The 17,148-nt window shown below is 35.8% G+C and overlaps 1 protein-coding gene across 1 annotated transcript in view; it reads right to left on the bottom strand.

Moving 5' to 3' along the window:
- The window catches only part of arhgap1 (Rho GTPase activating protein 1), a 25,896-nt gene extending 8,748 nt beyond the window's left edge, over positions 1-17,148 (bottom strand). The window contains exons 1-8 of the mRNA XM_056461855.1: positions 17,038-17,148; positions 9,300-9,444; positions 6,875-6,967; positions 6,701-6,788; positions 4,385-4,516; positions 4,199-4,285; positions 1,816-1,914; positions 1,603-1,713 (exon numbers count right to left, since the gene is read on the bottom strand). Of these exons, the coding sequence (XP_056317830.1) occupies positions 1,603-1,713; positions 1,816-1,914; positions 4,199-4,285; positions 4,385-4,516; positions 6,701-6,788; positions 6,875-6,967; positions 9,300-9,435 (746 nt within the window). The 5' untranslated portion in view covers positions 9,436-9,444; positions 17,038-17,148. The remainder of the gene's footprint in view (positions 1-1,602; positions 1,714-1,815; positions 1,915-4,198; positions 4,286-4,384; positions 4,517-6,700; positions 6,789-6,874; positions 6,968-9,299; positions 9,445-17,037) is intronic.

Genomic DNA, 17,148 nt, shown 5'->3' with positions numbered 1-17,148 from the left:
CATTTAAAGGCTTAACTAGGTTAATTAGGCTAACTAGGCAGACTAGGGTAATTACGCAAGTTATTGTATAATGGTTTGTTCTGTAGACAGTCAAAAAAAAATTAGCTTAAAATGGCTAATAATTTTGACCTTAACATGGTTCATAAAAAAAAATAAAAACTGCTTTTATTCTTGCCAAAATAAAACAAATAAGATTTTCTCCAGAAGAAAAAATATTATCAGACATACTGTGAAAATTTCCTTGCTCAGTTAAACATCATTTGGGAAATATAAAAAAAAAATAAATTCAAGAGGGGGCTAATAATTTTGTCTAATTCTGACTGTATGTGGACTCGTGGTCCGAATTTACATAACACTTTTTTCTGAATTCTTTTAATGCATATTTAACATAGAATTGTTTTACTTGCTTTGACTATCAGAGAGTAAAAACAATTTTTTCCCCCCATTTTGGACAATTAAAAATCGTGATTGGGACATTTCAGATGCTGCAAAACAGTTGCAGGATGACACTGTATGTCTGTAACAAAATATAAAACATTTAAAAGTATTTTAAATAGCCACTTAAGAGCTAAAATGTGCCATCCATGTATGTGGACACTCAAGCTCTAGGAGGTTAAGATGTTCAAAAATATTTGTTAAACGGATTTTATAAAAGCGGCATGTTAAAACTAAACAGAATAAAGTGTGAAGGCTTAAAGTTGACAGGAAATAAAATAAATGATCTTTAATTTCATCAGTCAATGCATAAAGTAACATATTCCTAAAGTGTATTTAATTGATATGGTACTTTTAATAAGATTTGTATGTTGATTATGAAATGTAAATCGTGGAACTTCTCCCATAGGTAGCCCAGTGTTCACAGTATTAAAGGTAATGTTAAGAGAAAGCCAATATACATACAGATCCTCCCTCATCAGAGAGGTGGTAGAAAGTAGACAAAAAAAAAAAAAAAAAAACACATGACTGGAAACAAATTCCAGGTCTGACTGAGAATGTCTTATTTGTCCACCTGTGAATGGATTGATGAAATCGCATCTTAATATTAGCAGGTAGGCCTATAAACAACACGCACATGCGCACACTCTCTCCACCTGTCAGCCTGTCACACCAGATCCAGTGGAGGGACTAGAAAATCTAACATGTCAAAACTGACAAAAATTCAGACAAATATTGCGCTGCAAAGAGCAAAACTATTTTAAATTTATGCCTATCTTGGCAAATGACCATGAAATAAGTGGGATTATCAACGGCTTGCCGTGTGTTAAAGGATTTTAATGCAGTTCGCAGAGGCGACCAAACTCCACGTTGTGCATTAAAATCCCTTAATGCACGGCTAGCCGTTGATTATGCCTTAATATATACCCCAATGGCTCTTTAAAAAAATGCATTTGCCAAAAACATCAGAAATGGTATCTGCTGGAAAAAGGTTCCCAACCCCAGATTTAGGAGGACAGGAAAAAACAACAACAACAACAACCATATTTTACATTTAAGATACTCATTTAACATGTGCTAAGCTCATCTGCTTGGTTTGCAAGTATTCTACTGTTGGTTGCATCCAGTCAGTGAATTATAAGAGGAAGAGTGTTCAGGGAAACTCACGTTGTCAGAGAGACTCCAAACTGCTGGAAAGGAAGAGGAGGACTACGAGGGGGAGAGATTGGTCCAGGAACAACAGACGGCTTAAGGGACAGACGGATCTTATCATCGTACCTGAAAAAAAAAACCCAACCGTAATCAGATCTTAACAGAAATGACATTGATATCCAATCAGACATGCATTTAAACTGCATATTTTAAAGCATCATTTCTTACTCTCGGACTCTGTTGGGGATCACCAGCTGATCACACTTCACAATCTCCTCCAGCTCACTCAAATAATTGATGTAATTTATCTTCCGGCCAAACTTAAAGCTGTCAACAGAAGAAAAGCATAATATGAAAATAGAATGGAGGATTTCATTCTTTAGGCAAACAATAAATACGTGCAAGTTTATCCTCTGGGGGAAAAAGTTTGTATTGGTAATCTTCAATCAAAGTCTGTCCATTTCTGCTGGACATTGAAAGTATACAGATGAGACAAATACAAATATCGCTGTATTATTTAATATTATTATTATTTTTTCTATCAAAGTGTATTAGGTTATTTTGAGTCTATATATATTATTCTTGTTGTATTTTTTATTTAGCTAAACTGAAAATCTAAACAATCATAAGTCCAAGGCACTCGAAAAGTGTGTGAAAAAATTTAAAAGCCGTTATTAATACGGCTATTTTCTATAACATGGAAAAAATAGCCATATTTGTAGGTTTTTTCATTTTTTCCACTTACTTTCCGAGAGCCTTGGGCTTATGATTTTGCTGTTTATCTTTATGAATCCCTTAGCCAAAGAGCACCGACACATTCACTACCCCTGAAGCACTTTTTGTTTGATTTAGAAAATTTAAACCTCAGGGTTTCTGCAGGCTCCAAGTCAAATGTAAGACTTTTTAAGACTATTATGAATGAAATTAGCTAAACACTAATGGTTATTTCTTTTGCTTGCCAGAAAGAAACTTTAATGTGTTAAAATAAGAAAACTCTAATTGTATAAATTGTTTTCAACATTTGTTTAAAGACAAGTTTAACACTGCTAAAAGTATATTTATTGTGGAGACAATTACATAAATAATCACAAATATATATTTCGTGGCCTTTTTCGTGGACCAAACTGATTGAGTATAACATCTATTCAACCTAATGAGCTCCTGTTTTAAAACCTTAAGTTTCATGCTTATTTATAACTATTATATCCACTCCCCTTATTTCTGTATAGAGTTTTTGTATGAATGGAAGATAACGTAAAGGGATACATTGCTCTGTTATTATCATGAGGAACTATGTAATTGTTTTTAGTTTTCTGTCCCTGGGAATTAGTGAATTTAATTTGGGGGACCTGCTGTAAAAAATGTCTAACAGCTATTGTAAATTATATCTCTTTGCAATAAAAGTAAGGGTGTAATCCTGGTGTCTTGGCCAAATTCCCTCCATCGACCCTTACTGATCATGGCCTACCAATCATCCCCATTCATCCAATTGGCTCTATCACTGTTTCTCCACTCCACCAATAGCTAGTGTGTGGTGAACGCACTGGCGCCGTTGACTTGTGGCTGCCGTCGCATCATCCAAGTGGATGCTGCACACTTATGATGGTGTAGAGCAGGGGTCACCAATCTCGGTCCTGAAGGGCCGGTGTCCCTGCAGGTTTTAGCTCCAACTTGCCTCAACACACCTGGCTGGGTGTTTCAAGTATACCTAGTAAGACCTTGATTAGCTTGTTCAGGTGTGTTTGATTAGGGTTGGAGCTAAAATCTGCAGCACACCGGCCCTCCAGGAACAAGTTTGGTGACCCCTGGTGTAGAGAGATCCCCCTCATGATTGTGAAGCACTTTGGGTGTATGACCAAACACAATAAATGGGCTATTTAAATACTTTTACTTAGTTACTAAAAAACTTGAATACAAACTTAAATATAGAAAAAAAGGTTTTATTAAGAGGCACTGTTGATGATTGGATGGATGTCAACCGATTAGGTAGCTTTACTTGGAAAGACCTGTTTAAAATAATTTAAGACACACAACATTTCAGTGAATTTAAGACTTTTTAAGACCTAAAATGTTGTTTTTAAAATTTAAGACATTTTATGATCCCACGGACACCCTGAACCTGTCAATTTGTATGACAATGTTAAAAATAAAAATAGTTTTTAAAAAAAATGTTAAAAAGTGTGGTCATTTGCTTGCATGTTTCAAATTGTCGTCCTTCTCTGCTAATGTCAGTTTGACTGCTTCAGCCACTATATTCTTAACCACGCCCCCCTTACCATTAGTTTGCTACAAGTGAATGACGTGCATAAAGCCCCGCCTCTACTCAATATTCCATTTCAACTGGAAATACATTAACATACTGAACTTAGTTACGATTCAAGTAGACTTTAAATAGATAGATCACCTTGTTCCAAACCCATTCGAATTTCTTTATTCTGTTGAACACAAGAGAAGATATTTTTATTTTCCTACTGTGAATATCAATGACCTCTGGGGTTCAACAGAAAAAAGAAACTGATAAAAGTAACAAAAATGTTACTGTTTAGCATAAAAACAGTACAGAGCCCTCTATAAAATTAAGACGTGAATAAAACAATACTGTGGGACTGACCTGATGATGGGCTTGAAAAGAATAAGGATAGTTCTGATAAACATGGTGGGATGGACGATGTACAGTGCCTTGATATTTTTCTTATACCTGCAACAGACACAGTGATACGGTATTAGAGAGAGGCTTTCTTTTGGATTCTGCTGTTAAAGCATTAATGAGCCTCTCACTAACTGCAGCGTCACTCACTTCCTGTCAAACTCCCGATAGGCATCCCGAAGCCAGCTTAGTGAGGGCTTGTTCTCACTGGTCAGACCGTGATGGAAGTAGATGAGGGTGTAATCACTCTCCACATACTTATCAAGAGTCTGCTTCAAATACCTGCACACAAATATCAATAATTGAACAAATCCACAGCAAATCCTAACTTCACATTGAACGATGAAACAGATTGAAGGAAAATCTGCACTTATGATATCTGAAACTTCAGCTTTCTCTTATAGACTCTAGGTTTCATTATACAAGCCATTATCCTCTCAAAACAGTTCATAAAAGGGAACTGAACAGATGCAAGATTCTGTTTCTATTGCACTTCATTAAAAAGCATTGTGATGTTTTGACACATTTACTGAACACATGGTTGGTTTATTTATTACTCAGCATATGAGTGGTTGAAAGCTGAAAAGCCAGCAATGACGGAAGCAAAACCTCAAGGATGTGAAATGAACTAATATTAGTTAGTAAGCATTTTTACATTTTAAACTATGCTTTTTTTATGAGAACTAAACAATAAAACCGTTTCATTTAATATGAATACATTAGACAACTTATATTTTGTATATCTGCCAAAAACAGTTTCATTTTAAAGGTTCCTCCTTTCTTTTTCCTCTCACTGTAACCTTGTATTGCCCTTCACATCAACCACAATTGGCTTGCTACAGGACTACAGCACCCTTCTGCTATTATACACTGAATGGTTAGTTTTGTATGTAGAGTGTATATCTTTTTGTATTTTCCTTTTTACATTTTTTCTACTACTATAATAGAGTTGTTTATGCACCCTATACATACACTTGCTGTGCATTTGTATGACGCTTGAGGACTTAAACCTCAATGTTTGCAGACTGTTAGCTATGTGCCTCTTCTGTTAAACCCACAAAGGGGAAATAAGTGTTGAGGATGTGTTTGTTTTTTGTTGTTGTTGTTGACTGTTAGTTTTTTTGTTTTGTGCAAATTTATTTTAAAAATCCTACAGATAAAATATTAAAAATAAATAAATCGTTTGATTTTAAGGACACGTTAATTTTTTAAAAATATTTCTATAAATGATAACAAAATATATTTGATATTTGAAATATTTTTTTAAACATTTAAAGCAGGGGTCACCAAACTTGTTCCTAGAGGGCCGGTGTCCTGCAGATTTTGGCTCCAACCCTAATCAAAGACACCTGAACAAGCTAATCAAAGTCTTACTAGGTATACTTGAAACATCCAGGCAGGTGTGTTGAGGTAAGTTGGATCTAAATCCTGCAGGGACACCGACCCTCCAGGACCGAGATTGGTGACCCCTGATTTAAAGTGTGCGAAATAAAAATTTACTGTTCACTTTGCTAGTGCACATTGTTATTCCTTAGGTTAACAATTAACCTACTGAAAAATAACGTTTGTTTTGGTAATCTTCAATCAAAGTCTGACCATTTGCTTTCATGTTTGGAGTTGTGGTGCTTCTCTGATGATCTCAGTTTGACAGCTTCAGCCACAATACTTTTAACCACACCCCTCTTACACCCAATTCTCACAAGGCTTGACTGAGGGCGTGTCTGAAGTTGGGGCTGAAATTAGTCCAATCGGCTACTGTCTTAGCTGGGGTATTTGCAAGCTATCTGATTGGCTGACTCTTCCGTTGGCACTTGAATAGTCCTGCAGCGAGCAATGTTGCTAAATTGACGCCGACGGACTCACAATTCAGTTCAGCAACGCTTGATGTCACCTATTAAAAGTGAATGCCAAGCGTTGATGCTGATGCCTGTGTGAATCGAGTGTGTCATGGAATGATATGCAAAAAGAAAGCCCCGACCCCTACTCGATATTCTGTTTGAGTGTGCATCAATATACTGAAAAAAAGGCTCAGCAACTTCTGGTTCATGCTGACTTTAAAAAACACGTTTATATTTAAAAAAAAAACAGAAAGAAATGTTAAAGTTGTAAGGACTTAATCAGTCTATTTACAAAATACCAAATTGAAAAAACAAAATATATTGTTTGACCAAATAAACGGTGCAAACAAACACAAATCAAGGATTAAAACCCAAGGACAACTTATCTCCTTCAATCACAATCATTGTTTTCCCTGTACTTTTTTGTTCTCCGAGTTTGACCGTAATCTTTAAAGTGTCCCGTGCACATCTGTGTATGACAACACAGACAAATAATAATACAAATTATATTAACCACCCGCATTTAGGACAAAAAGACACTGCAGTAATATTTAAGACATAGCTGACAGCCCAGCTTCATACGTCTACAAATGAAGCACATAAATCAAGCAAGAGTAATGGTGCCTACATGAGAAGTTTATGATGATCCAGCTGATGTTGGGGTGGCATACGGCAAGCATTAAAGACAATCACCTTCCGGCCAAAGTTATCGTCTCCTGTAAAGAAGGAGACAGATTAAAAGGCTTCAGAACCAAAACAACTGCTAGCCGATGATGTCATGTGTGATGCTTATACATCTCACCTGCCACCTCCACAATCTGATGTCTGGCGATGTCATAAAAGGGGTCATCCCAGGGCAGATGTGATGTGTCACCAAGACTTTTAATGTCTGAAGCTGCAGAAAAAAATAAATAAATATATTTCAAATAAATAAAATCATAAATATTTTACAGAACGCATTGTAATATAAAATTTCTATGCAAAATGTGACCCTGGACCAAAAAAGTGTCCATTTATTCATCTGAATAGATAAGCTATAAACTGATGTATACTTTGTGAAAATATGGATTCTGAGGGAGTTTTATTATTGAGTTTTTTTTATTGAAATAAATCAAAATCAATTGAAAAAAATATATCCTCCAACTTTAGACTGGTTTTGTTGTCCAGGGTCATAATAAATGATTATTATGTGCTTATAATGTAATTATTATGCATGTAATGTTTATTAAATGATTATTATGCATCATAAAATATGCTTTTGATTCATGAATACACTGTGATACATGGTTAAAGTGTGGTAAAAGGTAAATACACTTCTCAGATGCTTCTCGTTGTACTTCTGTGAAGCCTCGCAGAAGCAGAATGAGAAGAATAAAATGTCCTGTGCCTTGCAGCTTCACTGGTTAAAGTAAATGATCAGGACCTTAAATAAACACCCAGCAAATTGATGAGAAAAACAACTGTCTCAGCTAATGAACAATAACTCAAGCAATTTGGAAGGTTATGATTAAGAAATGAAAGTACGCACATTGGCGCCGTCTACAGAGACTATTCAAATTCCAGTCACGACATCAAGATGATAAATATTTGTACGTAATGATTCTCCCTAGACTGGAAGATATTGTATTTTGTAGTTTTTCAGCACGGAGGTTCGAATAAAGTTTAGACTTTTATAATAGCCTGAACTATATATTCAAATTTTCCAGAATAGATGTCGTTCAATAGTTTTAGGACAACTCTTCATGTTCTTAGCTGCCAGGAGTGGCACCCAGTGTAGTCTTCTGCTGCAGTAGACCATCCACCTGAAGGTTGAACGTGTTGTGCATTCAGAGATGTCCTTCTGCATACCTCGGTTGTAACGAGTGGATATTTGAGTTATTGTTGCCTTTTAGTCTGGCCATTTTCCTCTGACATCAACAAGGCATTTGCACTCACAGAACTGCCGCTCACTGGATATTTTTTTTATTTTTTGGAACACTCTCTGTAAACCCTAGAGATGGTTGTGTGTGAAAATACTAGTAGATCAGCAGTTTCTGAAATACTCAGACCAGTCCATCTGGTACCAACAATCATGCCATGTTCAAAGTCACTTAAATCACCTTTCTTCCCCATTCTGATGCCCTGTTTGAACTGCAGCAGATCGTCTTGACCATGTCTACATGCCTAAAAGCACTGAGTTCCTGCCATGTGATTGGCTGGATAGAAACTTGCGTTAACGTGCAGTTGGACACCTAATAAAGTGGCCGGTGAATGTATAATATATAATGTTATAATGAGTATATGTATGTGTGTATGTATGTGTGTATGTATATATATATATATATATATATATATATATATATATATATATATATATATATATATATATATATATATATATAGTTTAATATAATAATATTATTATTATTATTATTATTATTATTACAGAAATATTACTCTGTCATCACTTACCATCCACATACCAAATACGTTTAAATTTCTCTCTTCTGTTTGACATCCCATTGATTTCCATTGTACTTTTTTCTCCTACTATGGATGTCAACTGCTACCAGTTTTCTAACATTGTTCAAACAGAAAAAAGAAATTCAGGTTTGGAACCAATTGAGGGAGTAAATTTTCATTCTTGGGTGAACCATCCTTTTAACCAACATAAAATCCATGTAAGATTCAGAATCAGATAAATGTTTTTTAACTAATCACTAATTTTGAGAATCTGGTTTATTCCTGATGTTTCTGCTTTAGCCATGCGAAAAGTCTGGTAAAACTAATAGCAGAAAAGGTTGATTTTCGAGGCATGCAGTTGATGAAACAATTATACCGGACTGTTAACGCACACACACAAACGTCCAGACACAGTCATCCTCTGTCAGAATAATGAAGTGTGTCTCTGGGTGTACGCCAGTGTCGTAAGTGTGTGTGAATGATATGAGTAATACTGCATGACTTCTTGAGTTTTCTGCTGGTTCTTAAATAGGCTGTGACAATTACGTCAACCGGAAGGTTTCAGCTCCACTTCTTCTCCTCTAAATATAGAGCGTATGATTGGTATTCAAGATAAAAGCAGTTTTTGGTATTCCTGGAAATGACATCCTTTTTTATATAGATTCTTTCTCTGAAGTCATGCATTTTATGACACTTATAATTGCAATACAATAAAAATACAAACCCCACTCATGATTCTGTAGAACACACACACACATGCACAGCTCCTATCGTCATGCACTCACCAGATTTGCTCAGGCTGGAAGGGTCATCCGGTGGCCACTGTTTGTCCTGTACCAGTTTGAGCTGGTCCAGAGCAGCACTAGGAGAGTCGTCTCCTCCCAGATCATCATGAAGATCCACCAGCAGGTCAGAGGACATGACGGTCCTCTAAGACAACACAATTCAAACACAAGTGTGTTAGTCTCGATAGCGCACAATGCTATGCTGAGATCTGCCGTTCCTGTCTGTCAGCATAAGCCCATGCGTAAATGCAGTGTTTTCACATGCACACACACTTGCAGGTTCAGTGCCTGACTGACTCACACGAGTGACCACAATGAGAAAAGCTGAACAGGTCATTTGAGTTGGTTTCATAACAGAATGTCGCTATCTATGAAACTGCACAGTTAGGACTGTTTAAAGGAAGTATGTGTCATAACAAACGACAGTAATGACAGCAAAACAACAGGTCAAGTTTAATATAGTCTTCTGGCTTACGTTTGGATTTGTGCATTTATAACAATGCAAGTTTACATGCACAGAATGAATTATTAATAATGACATCACTGATAGACTACGAAGCATCATAATTCATTTAGCATCATGTTGTTACAAAAATTGAGTGATTTCTGTGCCTCCATAAAAAAATCTGCTCACAAAACTCCCTAAAGGTGTGGTCCACTACGATATCATATTTTAAACTTCAGTTGATGTATAATGTAGCTGTGTGAACATAAACAACAACTCTAAATGTAATACGCTCAAAGTTCAATGCAAAGGGAGACATTGGCTTTTACAGAGTTAGCTTAGCAAAGCCTACAGCGAACAAAGTTTGGGGTCTACAAAAAATACATCCGGGTTAGTGAGATCGCAAACGCTTCAGGTTACATGCATTCACCATGCGCACACACCCTGCACAGCGAAGGGGCGTGGCCAGAGGCGCTGTAGTGCTGTAATGTTATGGCAGAGAAAGCTAAAATGCCGCCCAAACACTGCTATTTCCAGAGAGCTTCTTCCGTTTCTGTATTTGGGCTTCCAAAGGACACAACACAAAGAGAGAAGTGCTTACAGTTTAATTTTAATTATGTTCTAGAGAATTATACAAAATATATAGCTAGCATTTGACAAAGGACCTGTAAGTGTTTTTATTTGTAAAATTGATTTATTACATGCAGTTTCTAGCGTTAACGGTATGTTGTAGCGAGGACATCAACAAGGATGTAAACAACAGGAAATGCTGTTTGACACCGTTAACAATTTAGTTTCAAATTCATATTTATCAGTCAAACCGCTGTAAACAACCACAATCCAGCGCTGCAGTGTCTCTCTATGCGGCTGCTTTCCCTGTGTTATACATCCCAAATTATGAACCCGCAAAAGATATGTGAATGTTTCATTTAACTTAAACATGCTGACCCGAATATATGAGAAAGACACTAATATGACAGTCGATTTCATGTTAGCTGAGTAGCTGTATATATTCAAAGTAAGATATATTAAAAAAACAACATGCCTTTTTTTTTTTTTTTTTACAAATGAAGCATAAGCACACATTGCTTTGCATCTTATAAACACAACCAAGCCTTAAAAATACACTCTGGGCCACCCATTTAAAGAATTAGATTTTTAGGACATTGTACTACAGACCAGAGCTGCACGATATTAAAAAAATCTGACATTGTGATATTTTGTATCACAATGTTTTTTGTATTTTGTATTTCTGCGATATATATTGCGATGTGAATATAATATCACCAGATAACTTAAACAGCTTTATTTGGATTCTAAAATGAAGAATTCTTCATTTTAGATTTAGTTTAAAATTAGTTTTCTGGAGAGTCTAACAGTATTCAGGTACAGATATTGAATTATCAACACTGCAAAGTCTTCATAGTATATAATGTAATCTTTAACTGCCTGCTCTAGCAAAGGGTTAACCATATTTTGACTGTTTTAAATAATGACTGTTGAAGTCATTTAAAGAATAACTGTTTTAAATAATGATTTACACACACACCATCTTTGGATTACAAAACAAATTAAACCAAATCCTGTTGCACTACACTTGATTTTGGCTTTATTGTAAAAAAAAAGAAAGAAAAAAAGAAAACAAGTTAAATGAGAACTGAAATATTTTATGGCATACTTCAAAAAAATAATGATGATTAAGTATTTAATAATGTTTTATTTTTATTACACTTTGAATAAATTGGTCTTACATTTCATATTTTCTGATTTTTCAAAGTATATGTATTAATTCTGGTTCTTTTACCATAAACCGACATATCAACCATTTGCTAGAGGTTGATATTTGAGAAATTATGGGATGTGTTGAAAAAAATTTTGAAAAAAAATGCATGACTGTTAACTAGTGACATTAGGAGTTAAGAAATACAATCCAAAATTGTATTGCTTGGTGGGGTAGTTAAAGGGTAAAAGCTACAATCAAGACAGTGATGAAAAAGAAAAATGACTCACTATTTACTCTACCCTTGTTTTAAACATTTATGAGTTATTAAAATATTAAAAATTCTTTTTGTGTTCAACATGAAAGACACTCATAAACGTTTGAAACAAGTGAATGGTGAAATGAAAATAGTGAGTAAAGTTATATTTTTGGGTAAACTACCACTTTAAAAACAATGACAAACTTTTACACTATTATGATTAAACACATCCTGCGATGTCCTACTGTAGATACACACATTGCCATATCGAAGCTGAAATGATATACTGTATTGTGCAGCCCTACTACAGATTTCTATCAGAAAGATCTGGTTTAAGATATCTTGATTTGTGCTCTGAACATGAATGAATGCCTAAAATGAATGCTGACCTCTGAAAAGTGAATGAGCTTTTCTGATGTTTTGCAGAAGTAATAGATGTAGTTTCATTACCGCTGTAATATTACATTCAAAAGAGCAAGAAAACTGTGCCACTTAATTTGATTCCATTAAATTAGCATGATTTCAAAATAAGATTCATTGTCAGATCACATATTTAGCTTCCATGTGCATTCCACTGTATATTAAGCAATCAACCACCAATAACTAATACGGTTTACTCTTCATAAAACAGCACATTGTGCATTCAAGTGAAAGCCTGCCTGTAGATTTCATTGAGGGAACCATGCAGTGGAAAAAAGCAATGGCAAATACAGTGAACAGCTTTTATGCATTCAAACACTGAAGCACACAAATAAACAATGCTCCTCTAGTGTACAGTGTCTATGGTGTAAATAAGATAACCTCTTAGTGCCATAAGAATGAGGACCACAACAATAATCCTCTCACCAACTTATCTTTCAATTTTTATTTAGGAGCTTTGTGGTTTGTAAAACAAAATTCTTCATATTATCCTATAACATATTCTGTACTTATTAAAATACTTTGCATTGTGAATGTGTTATTTATTTTTAATCTGTGTGTGTATAGCTTGAAGGCTACTAGTGCCATCATCAGTAGGGCTCAGACGCTGATCTGCTGTGACAGTCCCTCGCTTTGGTGCCGCGCGGCAATGTGGCTGCCCAGCCGTATACTGACAAGAAATCACGGCTTTACCCTCTGCTCCCATTTTTATCTTTATATAATACCCTATTTATATACTTCCTCAACTCCAGCAAACCCAGTTTCACATTTACCGGCTGCTGTGACAGTGTTCACTCTGCAATGACACCCACGTCCATCTCTAAACACTGAAAGTCTTGAGGTGACGGGCATAACCTGAGCCGTCCATGTGTCACTGTGATTGAAGAGCACAGCTTATGTCTGTTGTAACTGACGACTGCACTTATACTACAGTCGAGAAGCTCTCTTCACCTTCGAAGTGCTATAGATGTTCTACGTTTTGGTTTATATTGTTTAATTACATCTCTATTAGCCACTAACACGGTAGTGGATATTTTTCCTGAGGTTAAAATGAATAAAAAGACAAAATTTCCTTTAGATTGACAATAAATCATAATAATTAAAGCCGATACTAAAAACAAATAAAAAGACAAACTTATATTAACCCTTGTGTATTGTTCAAATTGACTACCCTTTCGTTATGCTCATGGCTGTTTTTGCCCCATTGATCTTATGGCTTTGCAATCAAAAAAAATGTGGTTATAATTGAAGTCAATGGGTCAAAAACAGCCGCAAACATAATGAAAGGTTAGTCAATTATTCAATTCAATTCACCTTTATTTGTATAGCGCTTATACAATGTAGATTGTGTCAAAGCAGCTTCACATAAAAGGTCACAGTAAATAGGAACAGTGTAGTTCAGTTTGTAGTGTTTAAGTTCAGTTCAGTTTAGCTCAGTTCAGTGTGGTTTAATAATCACTACTGAGAGTCCAAATATTGAAGGGCAAATCCAACGATGCGCAGCTCTACAGATCCCGAACCATGCAAGCCAGTGGCGACAGCGGAGAGGGAAAAAAAACTTCACTAATGGCGGAAGTGAAGAAAAAAAACCTTGAGAGAAACCAGGCTCCGCTGGCCAAACGTCTTGTGCAGAGCTGCAATTATCCCAGAGTTTTTGAAAAATGTCAAAGCATTTTCCCAAAATATGTGTCAAAATAAGATTTGTCACCAAAAATTCTTTCCATTAGCTGAAACACAGAGGACATTGTTGGCAAATTAAGCCTCAAAAATCACCCCATCTTGGATGAAAACATCCCCACCTGCACACATGGGTTAAGCTAAAACAATAAAAAATCTGGTTGAATAAATGCTGATATCGTTTAGTTCTGACCAAACAGAACCCATCCATAATCTTTCCTCTTTCGCTCTTATATTGCCTGCTAACTAATGAATGGGTTCACAAGATCATCAGCAAAAACAATGCGCCTCATTCACAGTTGTGCCTCAAGACCACACTCGGTCAAGTCAACCAGCACTTCACGCACAAAGACCCTAAAGAGAGCTTAAAAACAAGAGACCCAAAGAAAGCTCAACACCTCCAAAAATCAACTCTATGCTTTTCAAAAGACTAGCTGTTGTGAATAAAATCAATACTAGCTAGTGCTATTCTTGTGTTTGTTTGTGTTTTTATTGTGTCTATATTGAAAGATCAATATAGATAATAAACATATTACATATTAATAGCAACTTCACAATTCAATGAAAGATTTTAAAAAACATCAAATTAAAAACATTAAACATGATTTTTCAGTTCAGTATATGATAAATATTTTTTAAAACACCCTTCAAAGTGCTCTCGGTATAAATATCTTGTCTAGTAGTTTAACAAAATATGCTTAATGCTGAGGGAGGCTTGACAGTGGTGCAACGTTCTTCAACAAGATACAAATGGCTTAACCTAGAGTGGCCAATTTGGCATCTTCTATTTACGGTTTGGTCATGCCTTTATCTTATGTAATTATAATTAGTTTATTTCACTAATTTTACAATCAGTGACGCACAACATAAAAGATAAATGCATATTTATAATGTTATTATATTGGAGAAGTAAGAAAATGAACTGTCAACACAATAAATGTAGCCTATTAATTAGGGCTGGGCGACTCATCGAAAAGTAATCTCAATCAACATTCAGAACCTATAATTGATCTAATTTTTCCAGGTCAATTTTTTTAATCACTTTCCCTACGGTTTGTGGAGTCACGTGACCCCGCTATGTTAATACTAATTTATACTTATTATATTATGATTTATACTTAATATATTATTCTGATATTATACTTCTGCCAAGCACACGGGTAGGGTCCAGCGCAACCTTCGCATACCTGCACAGTGCACACCTCTCAAAAAAACTGTAACTACACGTCAAAACGACACATGGCGCAAGCTTTGTGATTGGTCGATTTGGTGGTGGTGAAGAGGGTGGGCGGCGTGGAGAGCTGCGTGTGTTTTAATTTCAGTTGTTCAGCGTTGATGTTTAATAAATAATCATAGATATTTGATAGTGTGCGTTTCCTTCAATTATTTTAAAATGAAGTAATGCACACTTCATTCAGAAATCTCTCACTCTCACTATGAGGGCAAAAAAATTGTATAAATAAAATAATCGTTAGGCCAATTCACCCAGCCCTATTATTAATGCTGTTTGTCTGCAATGTGGGAGTTTGGGGAAAGAAAGAGGACCACAGAAGAGTGATTTATAAATGACTTTGTGAAAATAAAGATTTAGTTGTTTTTTTAAAGTAAAGGTTTTAAAATAAAATCAGTTGTTTAATGTATTTTTGCAAACAGCATCAGATTTTTTTTTTTATCTGCACTTATCGGTCTAAATATTGGTTATTGGATTTCCATAAAGAGAAACTGAGATTTCTGGTCTAGCTCTACTTATAACTGCACATAAAAAAACAAAACAGGAGTCTGTGCGCATAGCTTGCAGCAGTTCAATATTCCTGAATGCCAGCATCTTCTGTCAGACGCCACTCATAAAGGATCGCTGCTGATGCAGTAATCCTCATTCACAAGTTAATAAAAGCACATGCAGCAATCATTTTCTGTTGTGTTTCGAGTAGGGCACTTTAATATGGTTCAGATGTGCTCAGTTCATAAACACAGTGCCATGCCTTAAAATAATCTGCAGAATGAAGCACATGAAAGCAGAGCAGAGTGTTTGGTGGTCATGTGATTCTGCTAATCTCTCTGCAGTGTCGCCATTTATTTACACATAGATCCTGGGGAGGGAAACACAGCAAATGATCTCTGCAGGACTTCAGTTTAGAAATGTGTAGATTTCACATTCAGCTTGTAAAAGACTTGCCTTAAGAAGTTCATTTTACTTGACTTTTTTCCTTAAATGTAAAGTGCTCTCACCATTTACTCTTTTTCTGTTATTTTGAAGAATGTCATTGGTACATTACTGGTAGTCATTGACATCCATAGGAGAGAAAAAAATACCATGGAGGTCAAAGGCTAACGATTTACAACATTCTTCAAAATCTCTTGTTTTGTGTTCATCAGAGAAAAGAAACAGAAATAGGTTTGTAACCAGTGGAGGGAGATTAAAAATCATAATTTTCATAATCAAACTGTCCCTTTGAGATAAGGTCCGTTTAAAATAGTCGTTGAGTACAGCAATATCAATAACTATTATTTTCATTTATTTATTGATTTTTAACTAAATGTAAACTTGGCCTTTATTTTTAGCTGGAGCTCTCATAGCTTTTTCAAACGCTATAAAAAAACTATAATTCATCTTTATTAGTTATCTTTAATTAGTTTAATAATACAAGAAAAACGTCGACATTGTGTTCGTGCTCATATTTAGATTTCTACTCTTTCACAGGGTAACGTTAGTCTATCTCTGGCAGGGTCAGTCTCTCGTCTTCTGTCCAGCAAGTTAAAAATACCGCTCATGCCAGACATCCTTCCAAACTTTGCAGTGCTAGACGTTAAAAGCCAAATATACTCTGGTTAAAATCGTTTGATATGTTACCCATTAAGAGCCCTGCTCAGGACAGATGATGTCGTATTCCAAGCAAACGCCACATCTGGACACGTAACCGTGTGTTTACTCAGCAGGAACTGAGCCAACATCCAGGCATGTGATATAAACAACACGAAACAGTTCAAGTCTCAGTGATGGCGTTAATGCAGAAAGTCAGATGCTGCACACATTGGCTCGGTTTTACTAATCGACAGTCTGCTAGGCTAACTAGCTGCAAACCTGCTTCACCTCGACTTAACAACAGAGCGGAAACGATAGCGTTGCCCAGACGAATGGCTAGATTTTGCGGATCAGAAAACACGCAGAGTGAAACCTTGCAGGTTTCATAAAGCCAATAAGGAGAAATGGATTTACCTAGTTTTCAGCGCTCCCTATTGAAGTCTTCGCAACTCTGCCAATCTTGCGAATTTCAGGCGGCACTTCCGGTTTGCGGTCCGTGTAGTTTAGTGTAAACAGCCCGGATGC

The sequence above is a fragment of the Danio aesculapii genome, chromosome 7, assembly GCF_903798145.1.
Source record: "Danio aesculapii chromosome 7, fDanAes4.1, whole genome shotgun sequence".
Lineage (NCBI taxonomy): Eukaryota > Metazoa > Chordata > Actinopteri > Cypriniformes > Danionidae > Danio > Danio aesculapii.
Note: the sequence above shows the minus strand (reverse complement) of the source record. Positions and strands in the feature narration are given on the sequence as shown.